The sequence below is a fragment of the Alligator sinensis genome, unplaced genomic scaffold (genome assembly GCF_000455745.1).
Source record: "Alligator sinensis unplaced genomic scaffold, ASM45574v1 scaffold465_1, whole genome shotgun sequence".
Lineage (NCBI taxonomy): Eukaryota > Metazoa > Chordata > Crocodylia > Alligatoridae > Alligator > Alligator sinensis.
This window is the reverse complement of record NW_005841979.1, coordinates 815,162-834,568: the sequence shown is the minus strand read 5'-3', so window position 1 is coordinate 834,568 and position 19,407 is coordinate 815,162. Positions and strand designations below refer to the sequence as shown.

Sequence of the window (19,407 nt, the reverse complement as noted above, 5' to 3'; positions counted from 1 at the left end):
TCAGCAGGCAGTATCGAATGATTTTGATTGATAAAAATCTAGCAAACAGCTCAGGCAGCTGTGTATTTGACTAGTGAAACCCATCTAATCAGTGCATTTTCACATCAGACTGTTTGGCTGGCATAACACATATCCGTTAGCAAAGTTAAAGCCTCAGTAACTTTCAGAAGTTATTTGTAGAGACAGTCTTATGCAATAGCACATGGAATGCTCAAAGAATAGACAGAAAGGGGGATTGTCAGCATCATACCATTTCATTAAGATACTTTATCATGGTTCCCTCTAGTGGTAGGTTGGAGGTAAACAGTGAGTAAAGCCACACAGAGAATAAAAGAGAAATAAGGTTAATTAAAAGTGAGCTAAATGTAAATACCATAGACCAGTGATACTCAACCAAAGTGCCACAGGACCCTGTGGTGCCTTGAGATCCTTCCAAGGGCACCACAGGGTGCCACACAATGTTAGCACTGCTGGTGTGCAAACATCATTTACAAGGTAAACCAAGATATTTCAAATAGGAATTCATAGTGCTAAAAACATTCTGACCTATTGGAGTCCTTCCAAATTCTTTGCAAAAGAAGAATTGCTGGATTATTTTTCTGTAGTCGAAAAAATGAGTGAAAATTAAGAGCTGGAGTTCTCTTAGGGGCGTCTTGAGTCCGAAAAGGTTGAGAACCACTGCCAGGCATGCATACAGTGTATAGTCCTAGATCCAGTGACGTAGATTACTGAGTCTGGAAGAAAAATAACAGTGCAAGCAGTGAATGTAATGCTTAAAATATTCTTGCATGATATACAGGCAGTGTTTTTCTTCATGCTTACCAGTGCATACTGTCTTTCTACCTAATGTATATCAGCACTTAAATTTGTTTGCACTGGTAACCTGCCAGTTACTTCCTCTGTCAGGAGTGTTATCTGCTCCCACTGCTTATAGTCCATAGTGGGTTCCCTGAACTTATGTTTGTCAGGCTGCCTTCCTTATATCAGTCCTTTGCCACCTGTGCCATAATTTAGCCTGATTCCTGGAATGCAGATTTTGGGAAATCAATTTTGTAATACATTTTGAACTGTAAACTATTAGTTTTCTAATATGTTTTGAACTATAAAGTGATTTTAGGACCCCAGTTTCATTTGGATGGATACCCAGGTATCTGCACTTGGCAAAAAGTAGAAGTTTCCCTGCTTTGCCAGTACAGTTTTTTTATTGTTGTAGTATATTTTGTACGAGACCAAAGCTTCAAACTGTTTGAAAATCGCAGCTGCCTGGTAATTAAGTGGTGTTTCACCACTAAAATATAAGATGTTTATTTTGATCAAAAAAACGATAACTGGTTTTCAGTTCTGGATAGTTTAGAGACTATCATTATTCCCTGTGGAATGGCATGGCTGCTGTCTTCAACTGTGAGGGTCCTTAGCTATTGATTGAAATGTTATATTTTTCTCAGTTTTAGTGGGAATGGATAATGCCAGAGCTTTTTTTATGCATGGTTCTTAACTTCTGAAGCCATTTAATCCTCTTGTTCCAGAGAGCTCACTTCTTTCTTGCCTCTACCTTCCCTCCTTTCATTTTTATCAGCTACAAAGTACCAGGTTTTTCTCTGATGTTATAGAAGGAAAATATATTGGCAGGGTTTTGTTGTGGTACATTCTTGCCCTCCCCAGCAATTTGTGTATTTATTTATATTGACTTATCATGTCTGAAGCCCTGGTCATATCTTTTCCTTCTTTCCACTTTCTATCTGTTTTATTAGAACCGTGCTCCCTGCCCCAGTTCCCCTTTTGTTTCCCTGACCACTTCCTTCCATACATCCATATTCTCTCAAGCAAGAGGGATCTTCCTGACCTTGATAAACAGATCAACCTTCCTAATTTTTACAGGTAACCCCAGTCTCTAAGGACATGCCCTCTGCTTGTCCCATGTATGTAGGAGAATTTGAGACTTTACCCTGCTGGTTTGTATTCATTGCAGTTATTTCTATCTAGAACATAATTTACCAGTGTCAAGTTATTCTGCTATGGAGTTCCATATCCAGACCAGAAAGGAGGATATTTTTAATCATTTAGATTTGAAAAGGTTTTGTAGTATTCTAAAACCCAAGAAATTTCTTCTGGTGTTTTTGAACAAGTTGTGTGTTTGCAGCTTATACCTACTTTGTTCTCTGTTCTGTTCTGTGTGTGTCCTGAGGCTGTACCAAATAAGACAAGCACAAGTTAATATGATTTAAAAACTTACAAAGTCAACTTAAAGATGTAAGTATTTCAGAATGGCACATACATATATGTTTGCTGTGCTGAGGTAGGAGCAACTAATGTGCTAAATTAAATAGATCTCCATAGGGATGATATATATTTTTGCTATACACGAATAATCTATTATTGCCTTTAAAAAACCTTTTCTTTGAGCTCTTCTTTCAAACACACACTTATACCCAGTTGTTATTCAGGGTGATCAGTTAAAAAAAAAACCAGATTAGGTGCTTTGTAGCAATTTTTTAACCACTAATGAAAAAATAGAGGGTACTATATATCTAAAAATTATGGCAAACCTCATGTCACAGTTCTTGCAAATGTCCTTATAAAAATACAAATTTGGTGAGAAGCATCCAAAGCCATGGAGAATGGTTAGATTACAACCAGGCAAGAACTGTCTTTTCCACCACTTACTGCTTTATATATATACATTTTATGTCTACTAAGGCATTGTAGAGCTGTTTAGTCTAAAGGACTCTAGATATATATATATATATATATATATATATATATATATTACTGTACATAGAACTTAACACTTGGATGCCAATATGCAGTTTAGATCTTCCCCCAGGTGGCCTTTCCCTCTGGGATCAGGTGTCCAGAATTTGGTAGCTTTAGATTGTTCTGCCAAAATGTCAGACCTGGATCCAAGGTCTTGAGCATCTCCAAGAACTTTGGGTGCAATAACCAAAAGGGGTTTTACCCAAAGAAAATTATTTTGCAACCCTGAAATTGAATAATTCAGTCAACCAAGTTGTCCTTTGGAGCTTAATAGATTCAACAAGACTGATCATGTGAGTTTGTGATATTTAAAATGAGTGATGGCCACCAAATTGATTCCTAAGGCACCTTGACAGTGATGGTTATCAGTTCAGTTCACTGTTATGGCTTAGGAGGTTAGCATTACCTCTGACTTATTACTCAGTTTCTCTGTAGCCTTTCCTTCCCAATGACAGGCTTATGTCTGCATTTCCTGAGTAGAATCCCATAATTCATTCCCTTTTAGATTAGATCACCAAGTTACAAGAACCCCTGTGTGCCAAGTGAGTTACCTCCAGCAGGCTAAACCAGTCTTAGCCTCTGCTACAGATTTCTATCTGGAAACTTGACATGTATGAAACTCCAATGACACACAACTTTTTAAAGACAAGGGGTACCATTTTTAAAAAGCATACATACATGTTATTGTACTTGAACCTGAGCTTTCCCAGTCTATGTAAATTAGTCCCATTTGTCCCATCACCAGGGTTGGGTAAGACAGGCTGTACCTTACAGCTTCTGCCAGCCTGACTTTTCTGTGAGTCTCTCTCTCTGGTAAGGTCACGTGTCTTTCATTCATTCCAAAGGTCCTTTACTGAGGAGATCCCAAGACTTCAAACAGAGCTCCAAAAGTGAGTCTGACTGGTTTATGCAGTTCCCCAGTCTTTCTGCAGTAGATTCCATATATTATCCTTTAGAATGGTAGAAAATTGAATTAGAGTAATTAAAGAAATCTTGAATACACGTGAAAAGCTCTGGCAGCTATTAATCCTTGGGGTTCTACAAAGCCAGGTACCCCACAATAGCAAGTCTATAGATATATACATTAAACAACTATAACTTTAATATCTTCCACATTCTTCACATTTAGTAGACATCAGTTTTCAAAAGTGACTTGTTATCCCACTTCTGAGATGCCCATCCTGAGAGCATCTTAAAAGGGCCTGGTTTTCAAGGCTCAGTTCTTTCTAAAAATCAGGCCTCTCTAAAGTGCCAAAAGCTGGTGCTGTGAAGAATTTAAGCCTGAGAAATCACTGCTCATGTTGGAAAATCTCAGCCATATTGTACAGCATGATTAATTCAGAATGATTTAAATAATATTCCCAAGAAAAAAAAAATTGAAAACAGGTAAACAAGAACCCACATTTCTCCTTCAAAGCCTATATAGCAAATATTTTATACTAGATTTACATCTAACTTGTACATCCATTGCCAGTCATGTTAGTCTGGGGGATCTCTGCCAGTAGCAGTATTGTAATGAGCCATCTTCCTGACAGAGATTGTGCATTCTTATTAAAGAAAGCATTCTCTCCAGACTTTTTCTTTTCCAGCAGATTCGGCTACAGAAGCCCTTTAAAGAGACTCCAGAGCTTGGATTGCCTAAAAAGCTTCCTTTCTTTATACCTGTCTTTGCTTTAACAAAAAAGAATCAGGGACCATCATCTTTGAAGATATCAAATGAAGAAATCTGTATCACTCTGAGCATTCCAGATATTTGTTTGATCTTCGTTTATTTGTAACACATGGATCATGGTGTGTAATTAATTACAAATGAAATGGATGAAAACATCACCGTAAAACAAAGGAGCTGAAGGTCTGTGTTCAGGCAGAAATGTCTGAAGAGCTGCCCAAGACCTGCTTACTCAGTACTTTAGGGAGCTAGGACAGCACCGCCAAAGGATTGCTTCTTCCAACTGTGCCTCAGTACAGCAGCACCTGATTTTTCCAAATGTCCTCTGAGACACAGGCTTTTTTCCCAAGCCACATGTACGTCACTGCTGACTCCCACCATCTCAAGTCTCACCAAATCCCTCTTCTCTCTCAACCTGAGTACACTCAGTTCCATCATGCCTACTCTTTTCCCCTACCTGTGTCCTTTCTTTCTCCCATAGTCCATCCCCATGCTTCCTGCTGTCCAGCTCACCTCCCTAGCACAGCTGGTGTGGCAAGTTGGCAGTGCTAGAAAACAGAAATGGCTGATAGATCTGAGCATCTGAGGAGGGTTTTTTTACTAATATTGGCATAACTAAGATTAGCCTGAGTAAGGGAAATAATGCTTGCTGAATTTAATTTCAAATCTTAAAAGCATCCTGCACCTGCAGTGTTATTATTGCAAGTGCACGTGCAAATTGGACTCTGTGAGAGCTATGGGAGTCTGAATTGTTTTAGAAAGAGGACTTAATCAAAATCAAGAAAAGCAAAAGAGTATTTTCAAAAATCATCATTTTTAAGCATTTCTTCTTGAAAAGTTAGTAAAACTTTTATAAAAAAGACCGAATTATAGGGAAAAGTAAATTGACCTATGAAATGTTATCATGCCAGATGTGAAGACCAAATTCAATTGTTAAAGCATGAGATGGGAATTTTAACCTTATAATCAGGGCTTGAAATACAGTGGGGCTCAGGGGGGCTGAGCCCCCCCATAAGAGATGTGAGCGCCCGGCCCGCCTTGTTCTTTTTAAGCAGCTCAGGTGGTGGTGGCGGCTCCTTCCAGCTTCCAGCTGCCACCACCACAGACCCCGCAAGACTTGGAGTGTAATTTAAACCCTGCTTGTGATAAGTGCTGATCTCAATGCTACCTTAACTGTAGAATTGCTATCAATAACACTATAAAATACCTCACTTAAACAGCTGTTAATCTGCTCACTGTTTATCTGTTAACATTCATTTGTTTGATAATCAGTACTCAATTATTCTACATATGGTACAACTTTTCTTTTATGGCACCTACATTAAATGAACATTTGGAGGCACATAAAGTGTTAGAATTTACTTTTTAAGTATTCTGAACATGTTTACTTTGTTATTTTTGTAGCTATCACTAACATAAGCTGGAGAAAAAAACCCACAAAAGATGAAGATGCTCGCTAAAACTTAATTCCATCTAAAGTGGCAATCTTTAGTCCAGCTTCCTTTAATCGTGCTTTCCATTGCATTTGGCAACTGTAGGCAATTAATTTTCCTGTGTTTACACTGTCCACTTTCCTTTTGTGATTCACTGACATCAGTGTCAAATGTGATTCACTCTTCTGTTTTGCTCTGTGTCATTTTAGAGACTTTCATGTAATCAGTTTAGAGAATATAGTATAGATATGATAGGCAGAGCATATTTTAAGATATAGAAAGGACTGTTTGCTCGAACGCCTTGTTATTTACAATGTTTTCCTGTCATGTACTCCATGTAAAGTGGGGTGATCAGAAGAGGTTGGTAAAGGATGAAGATAATTCTCTTCCTGTTTATAATTAATTAAGTATCATGATAACATTTTTTTTCAAAATTGTGTTCTTCAGAAAGACCAGCTTATCAGTGTTATTGTTCTGTGTTATTTAACTTTCCTATGCCAGAAGCCTAGACTAAATGAATAAACTGAATAGCTATGACTTTTTAAAATAAGGGTCTAGATGAAATTATGTATTGAAACAGTGCTAATATTAGAAGGACACGATGGCTAACATCATGGATGCCTTTGCATTGGAGAGTTCTTTGTCCTTGGTTAGTGTTTACTGATGACCTTGACCTGCAGCTATAATGAGAGGCATGCAAGCCTGTCAAGCATAGTAGTGGGCAGTGGAAAAAAGCTGATCATTAAAACTGTGTGACTTTTTTACTTGTTACTCTAAGCTCTTAAAGAGGGAGATCCCCAGTCAGTTCCAGCAAGATTTACCAGACCATAACACCAGGCAGGTTATGGGAATGTTTATAGAGAAAAGCAAATAACTTCCTAGATATGGTCAATATTTAAAATATATTTTTAAAAGATACGTACCTTGTGAGCACATTAGAAGTACTGAATTTTTATTACTAATTAAACAAAATGACTGCAACTTACAGTCTGCTGTTTATTATAAAGTACGTAAATAAGTATTTTTTTAATTTAATGCCCTGTGTACAGGGGGTCAATTGGGGAAAATAAACAAATGGCAACAAAATACATTAGACAATCTCTGCTCAAAGAGCTGATAAAGGTTTAGCTAATAACAAAATCTGTTTCTTTTACTTTTAAACTTACAAGTTCTGTGTGTATGTGTTTCTTTTTCTCTTCCAGTGCCACCTTGGGCCTTAATAGCCATAGCCATAGTTGCAGTCCTATTAATCCTTACCTGCTGCTTTTGTCTCTGTAAGAAGTGCTTGTTCAAAAAGAAGAACAAGAAGAAGGGAAAGGAAAAAGGAGGGAAGAATGCTATTAACATGAAAGATGTTAAAGATTTAGGGAAGACCATGAAAGACCAGGTAAAGTAGCCTTCCATTTCTTAAACAATGATTATATTTAAAAATTCTGGAGGAAAAAAAAAAGTATTATATAGGTTTGTGCTCTATATGGGAAACTGGTTGTCAGAGCTTGAGTTGGAGATCACGCTGGATCCTGGAAGTGAGACGCTTATACCTCAGCAAAGACAATGACTGTTTGTACACCTGTTACAGAACTGGTATCTGCCTTTCAAGCAGCTAGGAACACTTCGGTTTAGAAGGGAGAAAGTTTATTGTAAAAAATCACAGTAATTCAAAAACATAATGCTCTATCTCTATGGGGAACTGCAGTGAAGATTAGATGCAGTAGTGGGTTTTAGTAGCTAGGTAAAGAGAATCCATATTTGAAAGACTACTGCACTAATCACCTACCTGTGAGCAAGAGGTGACATTTTGTTCCAAAGCTCTTCTTATACAGGAACAGAAGGATAACTAGAGAGAGATAATAGCATAGTGCAGCAGAAGAGTGGAATGGAGAATGTCAAAAGAACTAAAAAAGAGCATTTGGTAAATAATGAATTAACTGTAGGAGAAAAGAGATGGCTAAAGATAACCAAACACAGTTTTAGCTGAAAGGCAACAGCATAGCTTGGGACAAATTAGCGTGATTCTGTTTGAACAACATCGAATTGGAAACAGCAGAGAAACTCGTGTTTCAGCCATGACACATGTGAGGGGTGAAATACTGCAAAATCTTTTCAGTTGAAGTAGATGCTTTAGTTTCACTTCAACAGGTAGTTAAAAACTCTTCATGATCCAAGGTCCTCCTTGCGCGCTTGGAATTCTGTCCTGCAACACTGAAGACAACAGATGTTTTGCCCTTGATTAACATCCACTATCCTGCCAAAGGTCCTCTTTAGTATTCCCTGACTACTTATGTTTTCAGCATAATTTGTACATAAATGAAGAGGCACTAGAAATCACTCCCTCATGTAAACAGGTGGTCTTGTTCTCAGGTCTGCTACTTATTTTTCCCTGTGGAAAATTGCATGACAGGTTTTGAGCTCCTAATGGACACATGTGAAGTGTCAACTAGTGCAGTATTCAGTTTTACAGTCACAGCCAGTGGGTAAGATTTCTAAACTTTAGTTTAATAGAGTATATGGTAAGAAAGTTAGTGTAGATACAGCTGTTCTATTTTTAAACATGCTGTTCATTTATGGTTGCTTCCCCTGAAGTGCTTACACATTATTTAAAAACAATTAGCTTTAAAAGGGTATTATAGGTATTTCCATTACTAGCTAGAGTAGCCTTGTAGAAAAGTTAGTTGATTTCAGACAATAATGGTGACCATTGTATATAGTGACACATTATCACAATATATGTCACAGAAGTTAATTCCATGAATAATAGGATCAATGAGGCTGAGCTCAAAAATACCACTAAGCAGTAATCCTGGATCCTCCCTTGAAAAAGTCTAATAAGGATGTTGTTTTACTTTATATGATAAATGTGAAACAAAAAATTCTTCTCCCATCTTAATTCAGGCACCTTGATGTGACATCCATGGACTTCCTGCATTTGATCTATAACATTTGTTCCAGCTTATTAATATTAAGTAATTGTGAAATGTTTCCCTCAGATTTTGCCCAAAACAGCAGTTCGTTAATTGCTGAGTTACCTTGGGCTATCATTAGCCATTTTTTTCTTATGAAAGCAAAAATAATTTGAAAGTACTATTTGAACATTTGTATAATAAAATTCAGTGTGATGTTTGCTCTGTGCTATCAAATGCAACTAATGATAACAAAACTAGCCATTTATTGCAGGAAAAGTAACATGCATTTTGTTGATAGATATCTATGTGGAGTTTGTTCTGTATTATGTAAGACTGTTCTGGTACTTATAGTATATTATTAAGAGTCGTTTATTATATTTTTAATTACCTGGAAAAATGACCAAGACTTTAGCATATTGTAAATGTTTTAATCTATAAATGTATGCTTTATAGTCAATGGTGAGTTTGACTCAGTACTTTTTGGAGCAAAATGATAACCTCCTAGTTAATAATTTTTTATCACTTAACAAAAATAAACAAAACTTTAAAATAGCATGCAAAGAGCTTCAACTATATTGAAGTTATTTAATTGAAAAGGATGTACATAGTTCTTTTAAACAGATGTGTCTAACTATTATGACTGTAATTCATGATCTATTGACAGATTTGTGCAAAATTAAACACAGAGAGCAGATTCTCATAACGCTGTCCTAACATTATCATCACTGAAGCCAAGGGAGCCATGACAGTTTCTGCCAAATTAAGTGCTGACCAATAACCAATATTATCAAAAATGGCTTGCAAAAAATTGGTTAATATGTCCTTATTTAGGCATCTAAATCAGTTGACTGATTTTAAGCCTTTACGACCATATTTAACACCATATTTGGAGTATTAGTTTTTACATATATTCACAGAGAGTTGATGGCTTCATCTTGAATTATTAACTAATGCTAACTTTGAGCTTCTCAAAGTTATGCCACTTCAGAAGAGGGTTAACTTTAAGCCATGCTACCCAGTTCATGTTAAGGTAACTTCAGTCTGCTCTGAAACTAGCAATTTGCAGTCATTCAGCATCCCAAGATGCATTGCCAGCCCAGTACTACCCAGAGTAGGGATGGAGCCCAGGTGTCTTGCCTCCTAGCCACATCCCTGCTTAACACCCCTCTAGTGGCAAGTCAGAGCTATGCAGCAAGAAACAGTGGATGCAGACCGAAGTGTACTGTACCTAAGAACACTTTGCAGAAAGCGTTCTGAGTTACAACAATCCCTTGGAACAAACAGAAGTTCACTGTTGGGTCCAGGGGGAGGGGAGTCTAGCTGCTGGCTGTCAACCTGCAGCCAATTTCCCCTAGCAATGGCCCCTCCTTTCGCCCAGCCTGTCCCTGTTTAGAATGAGAAGGGGAAAAGGGAGTGGAGGGAGTTCAGTCTGGGGTTTTTTCAGCCCCCACTGGAGTGTGGGGCTGGTGTATTGGAGCTTCATCACCACCTTTGTGGAAGGGGGCTCCAATACACCCACCCCACCATCCAGCGGGGGCTGAAAACCCCCCAGACCAAACTCCCTACACTCCCTTTCCCCCCTCCCATTCTGAAAACATCTCAAGGCTGGCAGGCAGGGCAGACAGAAGTTACAGAAGACACTCTGTTTTGAACCATCTTTATCTGACCCTTCATGCAGTGAGGGGTCAGATTTTCACCCAATCTACCGTATTTTAAGCTGTCTGCAGCCGTGCACTTGTGTTTGATCTAGGCTATGAACTGCTTTCTTTGGCCAGATTGGGCAAAAATTGTCACTTCTGCGTGCACCCAGTATTAACCCTTTAGTGTGCAACTGCTCACGGCATGTTCTAACTTTAACACTGCTTAACATTCCACAAATGTAATGTGGTCTAAGTGTAACATGTAACTTCACCCTTATATAGCATTGCTAGGTAGCACCTTCTGACTTCTGTAGTATGCAGAGTACAATTATATTATTTCTATTTCAACATGTTAATTTCGATAAACAGTTTTGAATATAATATTTTGAATGGGGACATTATGTATAGATTAATATAAACCCTACATTTTGTTGCTGTAAATACTTCCCATACCAATGAGGACCGTGATCCTGAAACTCTTGCTCATGTGAATAATTCATATTCATGCAAGAAGAGCTCTCAGCTTCCACACAACCCATCACAGAACTGAAATTTGCAGGGTGAGGCCCTTATTATGTGAAGGACATTAATAAAAAGGCATTTTCCATGGAAACGGTCATTTCTCCATGGTCTTACTAATATTTATGTGTGGGGCTGTTTTAATTTTTATTTCTTCCTTCTATGTTCTCCTTATCTATGTTGTATCTCATGACTGTTCTGGATTGTCACTTGCGGTAGGTTTATTTTGCTATTTGGACACACCTAGTCTAAAGCGCTGGTATTTTTAGTCTCCTGACAGCTGCGGCTCCTCAGCTCAGATTTATACATAGCTTTGACACACATCAAGAGGCTGAACTAAATTGATTTTTTGGGGGGAGGGATAAAAGGTTGTCATTTTCTCCATAACTAAAATATATTAAGTCAAACTGTACTAGAAAGCTTAAGTTCAAATTGATATGCGCAGGAAAGAAATTTACTGGTTTTCTTTTTAATATAAATATATCAAATCTAAACCCAAAGAGTTATTATGTGTTTTTTGTTTAAAAAAAAAAAAAAAAGAACACCAGACTTTTCCTAGTGTTACTAAAATGATCAGTATCTCATGTTCTCAATACAGTGTGGACACCTTAAGCTGTCAGGCAGTACACTTCACATCAAATTGACTGCCATGGTATTATTTCTGAATTACACTGGTATAACTGGATGCAGACTAGGCACATCATTTTCTAAAGCTCTTCCCATCAAAATTGTCTGTGCTGCAGTTTATCAGTCTCTACAAAGCTTCCTATGTCTCTCATAATTTTCTCCCACTGTTTTTTTCCCTCTGTAGAAAAACATCCAGCTCTAGAGACACTATAATAGCTGCTGATTTAATGACTCTGAATATAATGCATTGGTACAGCAAATTTCTTGCTTAAGCTCAGCCTTTGGGAAAGGAATAGACTTAATCACTTCAGTGATAATGAAAAGCAGCCCTGAAAAATTACCAAAATTTAGCCCTATTTCTTGGAAAATAACTGCCATGATAGTCCACCCCTTTTATTAGTTCGCAATGCTTCTATGGAGAAGATTTAACATCTCAGTCATTTCTCATTGTATCAGGATGAAACACTGTCAGTCACAATAAAAATGTATTTTCATTTTGCAGGAGAGAGTATGTTAATTAACACAAGAGGCTTGAAAAAAAAAAGATATCTGGACTCTATATCTGATTCTGCCACTAGCTCACTATGTAACCTTGTGCAAATCACTTTATCTCACTGCCCCCTTGTTTACTCCTATGTAAAATGGAGTCTGGGAAAAGAAAACTTACCCGCGCCATAGGGATGCTTCAAAGCTTAATTAATGTTTGTGCTAACAACTATGAGTTATTTATTCCATGAACCTCCACATTTCAGTAGCAACTGATTATTTAGACTAATTCTCTTTGTTCATTTTTATTTTTCATAATCTGTAAACTGCTTTGCTCTCACAGAGTCAAAACATTCTGAACAAACAAAATTGCTTTTGCTGGGTGTTTTTACCTGCATAGGAGAAATTGCAAAATACTGTAAATTAACAGAAACATATGTGCTGAAATCCTGGTCCTAATGGCAATTCTCCCATTGACTTAAATAGAGCCATCATGATCCCTTGTTTTTACAGCCAGCATTGTCCAGCAAAACATCTGCTCCAGGAAAAATGTGAGTTTCTGAAGCAAAGGTTCTTCAGTGAGCAGTAGCCTCTTCTCTCACAATCTTTCTTCTAAACCAGACTCCTCGAGCACAATTTTCTTCTCCAGTGATAGACTGCTTTCTTGGTATCCAGTGTACCATTTCCCACTCTGCCTTGTGCACATGCCCTGTCTATAAGTTATTGGCTCACCTTATTATCACACTAACCCACACCTAAAATAGCAGGAGGGGATACAGGGTCTAAGTGCAGAAAAGTAACCAGTGCCATTATATGCCAGCAGAGCAAGATCCAGAACATGCTGATAAAGTATATTCTGATTATGTATACAGATTATATCAAGCACTGCCAATGTATTCATAAAATGTCTATCTTTTTAACTATGACTTTGGCATTACAAAATTCGACACAGAGAAAGACAGGACTTCTGTTAGGACAACAGCGGCACAAAAAACCAAACAGGCAAATACTGAAATTAAAAAACCAAGGAGAAAAACTGAAAGTGCAAGTATATCAGAAAGCTGACAGCATTTTGCTGTTTGAAAAACTGAACTAAACACTGCTTATAACAAGCCTGAAAAGCAAAATATTATAGGATACAAGTAATGGCAAATGGGCTGCTATTCCTCTGGGTTACTGGATTAAATTCAGTTCTTTACTATCAACTAATTGCAGCTCCATGTTCAGGTAGAATCATGGCGGTCCAGTCCAGTTGTGTTGAGTGAGTTTGGATTGATAAGACTCTCTGAAAAGTGTGAAAACAACATCTTTGTAATGTCCTAAATATGAAGATTAACATCTGTATTCCCCAGTGTTCTCCACCAAACTTCTTGCATAAGCCATAAAAGCAATGCATTTCTGTGGTACTCCAGCAACCTATGGCCCTTTCAAACAAAAGCTGCAAGCAACACAATGTGAATGCTTTGTCTCCTCCTAGCCTCCTTCTCTTCTACTCAGTTCCTCACAAACACAGCAGAGGAGTTTGCTTTGAAAACTTATGAAATAGTTTTAATCTACATTCAACATCTTTATTTTAAAATAATTCATGTTATTACTTTTATTGCTGCCTCTTTATTGCTGATCTTAATTTATAATTTATACTTTTTAAAATCTTATTTGCTTCATTATATCAGTTCGTGTAATGGCTTTAGAAAAAGGTGGAAACTAGTTCCCAAGTTATTCTGGAAGCCAGATCCTGAGCCCTTTCTTCAAGACCAAATTCTTGGCCTTAAATGGTAGCTGGGGAGCCTTCTCGTCCTCATCCTGTTCACATAAAGCTTGGACTACAGTGGCTTATTCTTTGCTACACAGGGCCAATTTTTCCTCTCTCTTTCACGTCAAAGTCCTCCAGGGCAGACTGGTGTCCCAAAAGCTGCCAGGAAGAAGCCAGATGATTGTTCCTTCCTCCTCCTGCATTACAGACTGGCCAGTAGAAGTGGCCTGTCTAGTGAGGAAAAGGATGTAATACCCAAGCCCCCTCTGAACACTGGGAAGTGTTCACAGAAGCTGTTTACTTTCTGATGCTCTCGGGAATGGTGCAGTGTTGTTCCACCCCATCATAAGGACACAGTGCCTAAAACCTGCTCTCAGGCTTTCAGCTTTTACTCCGAAAAGCACTAAAGATACTAAAGTGGTGAAAGTGTATGAGTATGAGCATGTTGATGGAAAAGCCACCGATAGGCAACTTCTGTGTAAATAGATTTGGCTTTAAACTCTCTGAAATATTCTGCTTTTAGTCTGATCCAAAGCAAGGTAAAATCCCTTTTATCCATTTTTGAATTTTGGAGACTGGAAAGTCAAAATTTCTATCCACTTTCTGGTTATTAACTAAGCTGCAGCAAAGAAAGGCAGGCATTTGAACTCTCAGAAAAAAAGGAGTATATCATTTGCTGTATTGGCTACATGGGCTTGAGCTCTGGTTCTTTCTGTCTCTATAACTGAGATGGTACCAAATTATTGTTGTCGGAAAAAATCTAGGGTTTTTTTTTTTCATTTTTAGGATCTTATCTGAGTTCTAACTGAATTCTTATGTTTCCCTGCTAACTCAGACTTGCAGAAAAACTACTTCTGTCTTTACAACTTGATGAGATTCACACTGTAGCCTGAAACCCAAGGGTATGACACACCAAAATGGAAAATGAGTTCCAGATTAAAGGGCCATTTACTGTGGGGTTCTGTCTACTGTTGGCTATTTTAAGAGTATTCCCACTACCATGGCTGAACTGGTTATAGTACCAGTGGGAGCTGCTTGCAATACTTATCTAGTACAGACATGGCCTGAGAAACCTGCTTCCTCCTCCCAGATGATAAAGAATGTCAACAGTTGCTATGGATTGGTGATCTCTTGGGGAGCTAGAGTCAATGCTACATATAGCTTTATAGATCAAAGTAAATATTTAGAATTACAGAATAGCAGCAACAGTTTGTTTCAGCATAGTATGAATTTCAAAGTACAATTAAGACTATTTAGATATTGTTAAGCACTGGCATTTTTTTCCTTTAAAAAAACTAGGAAATAAGTAAATTAAAAAATAGGAACAAAATCAGCTTTAAAGTATACTAAGTGAATTTTTTGGTGGTCCCATTCTGCAGTTCACAGCATGGACCTTTCTCTTTTCCCCTCCTCTGCCCCTTCTCCCTCTCTTTCTCTCTCCTGCAACTGAGCCAAAAGGGAAAAAACAATTCTTTGTCTGATTTTTCTCTTGATGTCAGCCTGAGGCCCCCCTGCCTTGTAACATTGACTATGCTTATATTAATTGCTTTGCAAAATGTAATTGAATGTGGTGATAAATATTGGTTATAGCAATTAATTTAGATTATCATAATCAATTTCAGCAAACCTATACCAGATAAAAGTGCAAGCAATTGCTTAAGGGAATCTCTCAGCACTGCTAGAATGGTGCTCTAGTACAGTGGCTTCCAGAAGTCACACCACATTCCCACAGCACCAAAGGTGGCCATATGTCAGGCTATTAAACAGTAGCCCAAATGAGCCTCTGAAATGTCATGAAACACTTCAAAGGCTTGTCTGGCCTCAAAAACAGAATACTTTGAATAAACTGGCTGTCCATTTAAAAGCTGGGCAGTCATGTCAAAGCATCCCATGCTGGACACAGTGGGTTCTTGTTCATTCTGTACATCAGTGTGGCCCCCTGCTGATACTGAACACCAACAATCTTGCAGCAGTAATAGGCAAAGTAGATTTCACAGTGGCCAAAGCCTGGTTCAGCCATTGGAAACCCAGAAGCAACATGGTTTTTAAATTAATTCATGGAGAGAAAGCAGATGCTGGAAGAATAAAATTTTGCCTTTCCTTCCAAAGGGTGCTGATAGAGGATATATTACCATTGCCAGATCAGGTCGTTTGGATGTGCAATAGGATATTGGCCAGTTATTTTTAAGGGGTTTTTTGTCTTTATGGGATAAAAATACTAAAGATCAGGTCATAGTTGTGTTGTTATTGAATGTGTGTGGTGCTGATAAGAGCTGTGCTTTCAGTATCGGGAATCCAGCCATTCCTCAGTATTTTCACTAGTCATGAAGTCTGCCTGTGGAGCCTGGCAACAGCAGTTCTGGATAACCACAATTCAGTTTGGCTTAAAAAAAAATAAAGGAGGTATCTCAAGCTTGGTCAGCAGCAGGATAAAAAATTGCCCTTATGATAAACCACATTGTTGAACACAGGGCAAAACTCACTTGCTGTACAAGAAGAAAATTGTTTTCCACCCTGCAAACTCAACAAGCTCAGCACAACCCTGAGGCTAAGGCATCATTCAGATGTTAAAAACCCATCTTCTTCACTATTTGAACAAAAAAGAGTGATTGATGAGATAGATTTGGCTAAAACTCAGACTGCAGTGGACATTGCTTGGCAGGTAGATTTACAGGCTGCATGCTTTTTTATGGCCTGAAGTGCTTTCACAATTGCTTTTTGTTAACTGTTTCCTAAAGGGTTTGTGGAGTGCTTGGAGAACCATTCTAAAACCATTCTGAAGACACTGTCAGCAAAGAAATTATTCTACAGATTGGAAGGATGTAGTCTACTTGAAGTCCATGCTTGGGTTACTTAGAAAATTGTAGAGTTGGGAAGTGCAACACTGTACTATAAGATAATTGAGAACATAATTGTAAGATGGAAGTCCTTCCCACATGACTCCTTCCTCTCTCTTTCAGTATAGAAGATGAAGGAGTATGCTATCTGAATCACTGTTTTCCCATTTTGTGACTCTCTCTAAGCTACTAGTGATGGATAGAGCCACACATGGCCATGCAGGATTATTCAGAGGGTGCTGCCTCTGTGATGGAAAATTCAAAACTATGCTCTATGAGGTAAACCCAACAGACTTGTGATCCTAGCACAGGTTTTTTTTCTGCACTGAGGGCCTTACAAAAGATGAGAAGAAATAGAGAAAGAACCCTTTACTTAAAATAACTCTGAAGGAAATAAAAGACTACAAATCCATGCTTAATTGCAGGATGGAAATTAAAGGATAAAACAGCAGATTTTCCTCTTCTAACTTGAATCCTTGTAATTTGGGTCTCTGCTTTGTACAAACCACTAAATAATAGATCTTAAGTGTTGAAAACTAGAATAGCAAACATTAACTGACATGCGCAGCATTGGCTAGAACTAATTGTAGTGTTCTTTCAGATATATCTTAAATGACACATATCTTAAAATAGTCTTTGTAATTGTCAGCCTACCACGACATATACAAGATGTACATTGTGCCTGTGTGAGGTACTAAGTGAAATCTTTTCCATTTACTGATTTTTGTATGACATCAACGTGCAACTTCACATCATTTACAGTACATTTACACTACTTTGCATTGCCATGCATGTAATTTACATGCATGTAGAGATAAAATATATATAGGTATGTGCACTCAGCACGATATAAAAATGTTTTGCTGTTGTGGGTTTCTAGGCACTTTCCTCAGATGTAAGAAAGCTTCATGAGTGAAATACAGTCATTCCAAATTAGGGCAAAGAGATTATTTGTATAATGCCATATCATAATTTTTTTTGGCTGCATATTTTACACAGAACCTGTTTAAAAAATTTTCATGGACTTCAAAGAATTATTGGTAGAGAAATGTTTCATATCTCTCTACCTGTAAACCAAAGCTGCCATGAAATCAATTTTACAAGTGGAAGAAAAATTTTAATTAAAAACATTTGAATGCTTCTAAAAACAATTCACTGTGTTTTTTTATTGATTGTAACATTGCAACTTTCAGATCAAATACCTTGTGATATACTATGCCTATAAACCGAGGGTCAGAGCACAGTTCCTTTAAATAGTCATGTTCCAAAAAGTCTCAACATAAAATGAAAAATCCCTAGGTGGTGCTTCAAGTACTTTGAAGAAACCTGGTTCTTCCCCCTTGTAGAACAGTAGATGTTTTAGAGAAGAGAAGTCTCTGTGTCTTTTTTGACCCAGCTTCTATTTAAGCACTGGCCTCTGATTTGAAAGCAAATGCCTTTCTTAAAGATAAAAACTATTCTATGCAGACTGCTTTTGTAACATCTGTTCCCTCTCCCCGCACACCCCCACTCTTCTTCTCTTGACCCTAGCAATATCAGCTCGTTCAATCCTGTTCTCTAAGTTCCACAGGACTCCTGCATTTCTGTCCAAGATCAGAAAGGACAAGCTAACTTCTCAGTAGAGACAAGTAATGTGGAACCTTTTCTGCCTTTACTTGCAAGCAATTTCACCTCCAGATTGCCTCCAATGGCGAATTAGGAAGTGGGTTCAAGAAACACAGTGGGCTCTACATACACTTGAAAGCACTATGCAAAAGCAATATGTTACCCTTTTGTTTTTTTAGCTGTCTTAAAAGAACACTTAAAAGACACTTAAAAGAAACCCATTTAGTCACAGAGAGTGAGCTGTAGGAGCCACTAGCAGCTTGGGAATTAAGAAATTTTAAAAAATCTCATGCATTTAAACCAGTTTTAAAACGGCAAAATGAAGTATTTTCATTGGGAAAAATAGTCTACCCTCTTTCGGTCTCTTTAGGATTATTGATTTGACTTTATAGATGATTTTAACCCAGTATTAACCTTTTTCCTCATTCCGGTACACAGTAATTTATGTTCTGAATAAAATAGACCAAATCATAAATTGGCTTCCATCATTCACTAATAGAATTTGTATCTGTAACTCTGGGCCAGATTCCCAGCTTGCATAAATCAGTATTATTCCATTGATTTTAATGGAGCTATACCAATTTATACTAGTTGAGAATCTAGTCCATTAATGGTAAATTTTAAAAAGATTATTATATTGAAGAAAAAATTACCTTGTACTGTACACTTCAGAGTCTAGCCTTTTACTTTTCAACTGATTTTTTTTTTTTTTTTAAGTTATACTTCCTTCTTCTCTTATATTTGTCTTTAATATTCTGTCAGGAGGTTAATGCCTTTGCAGCTGTTACATTTTTGGCAGCCAATGCAAAATGTATAGGTATAGCCAATTCTGGCCTATGATCACTTCCTTTTCCATGGCTCTAATGTAAAGATGCAGCGGAAATGTATGTCTTCTCAATTATGGTGGACTAATGTTAAACATCTGGGGTGTCTATACACATGTTCGGGGGGGGCTGCATTTTAAATAGAGCAGATCTGAGAGGAACTCTAATTAAAGCACCTGGAGTGCCTCATGTATCAGTGTCCCTGCACTTCAAAATGGCAGCAGGGGTGATTTAGCTAAATTTAAGCACATGGGAGCAGCATCCACATTCATGTATAGGCACTCATAGATTCATAGATGTTAGGGTCAGAAGGGACCTCAATAGATCATCGAGTCCGACCCCCTGCATAAGCAGGAA

The 19,407-nt window shown here is 37.7% G+C and overlaps 1 protein-coding gene across 6 annotated transcripts in view; it reads left to right on the top strand.

Annotated features, from left to right (window-relative positions):
- Window positions 1–19,407, top strand: part of SYT1 (synaptotagmin 1) — a 575,639-nt gene that overhangs the window by 419,917 nt on the left and 136,315 nt on the right. For all 6 annotated transcript variants that reach the window (XM_025200918.1, XM_014518734.2, XM_025200919.1 and 3 more), the window contains one exon: window positions 7,059–7,243. In XM_025200918.1, the coding sequence (XP_025056703.1) occupies window positions 7,059–7,243 (185 nt within the window). The remainder of the gene's footprint in view (window positions 1–7,058; window positions 7,244–19,407) is intronic.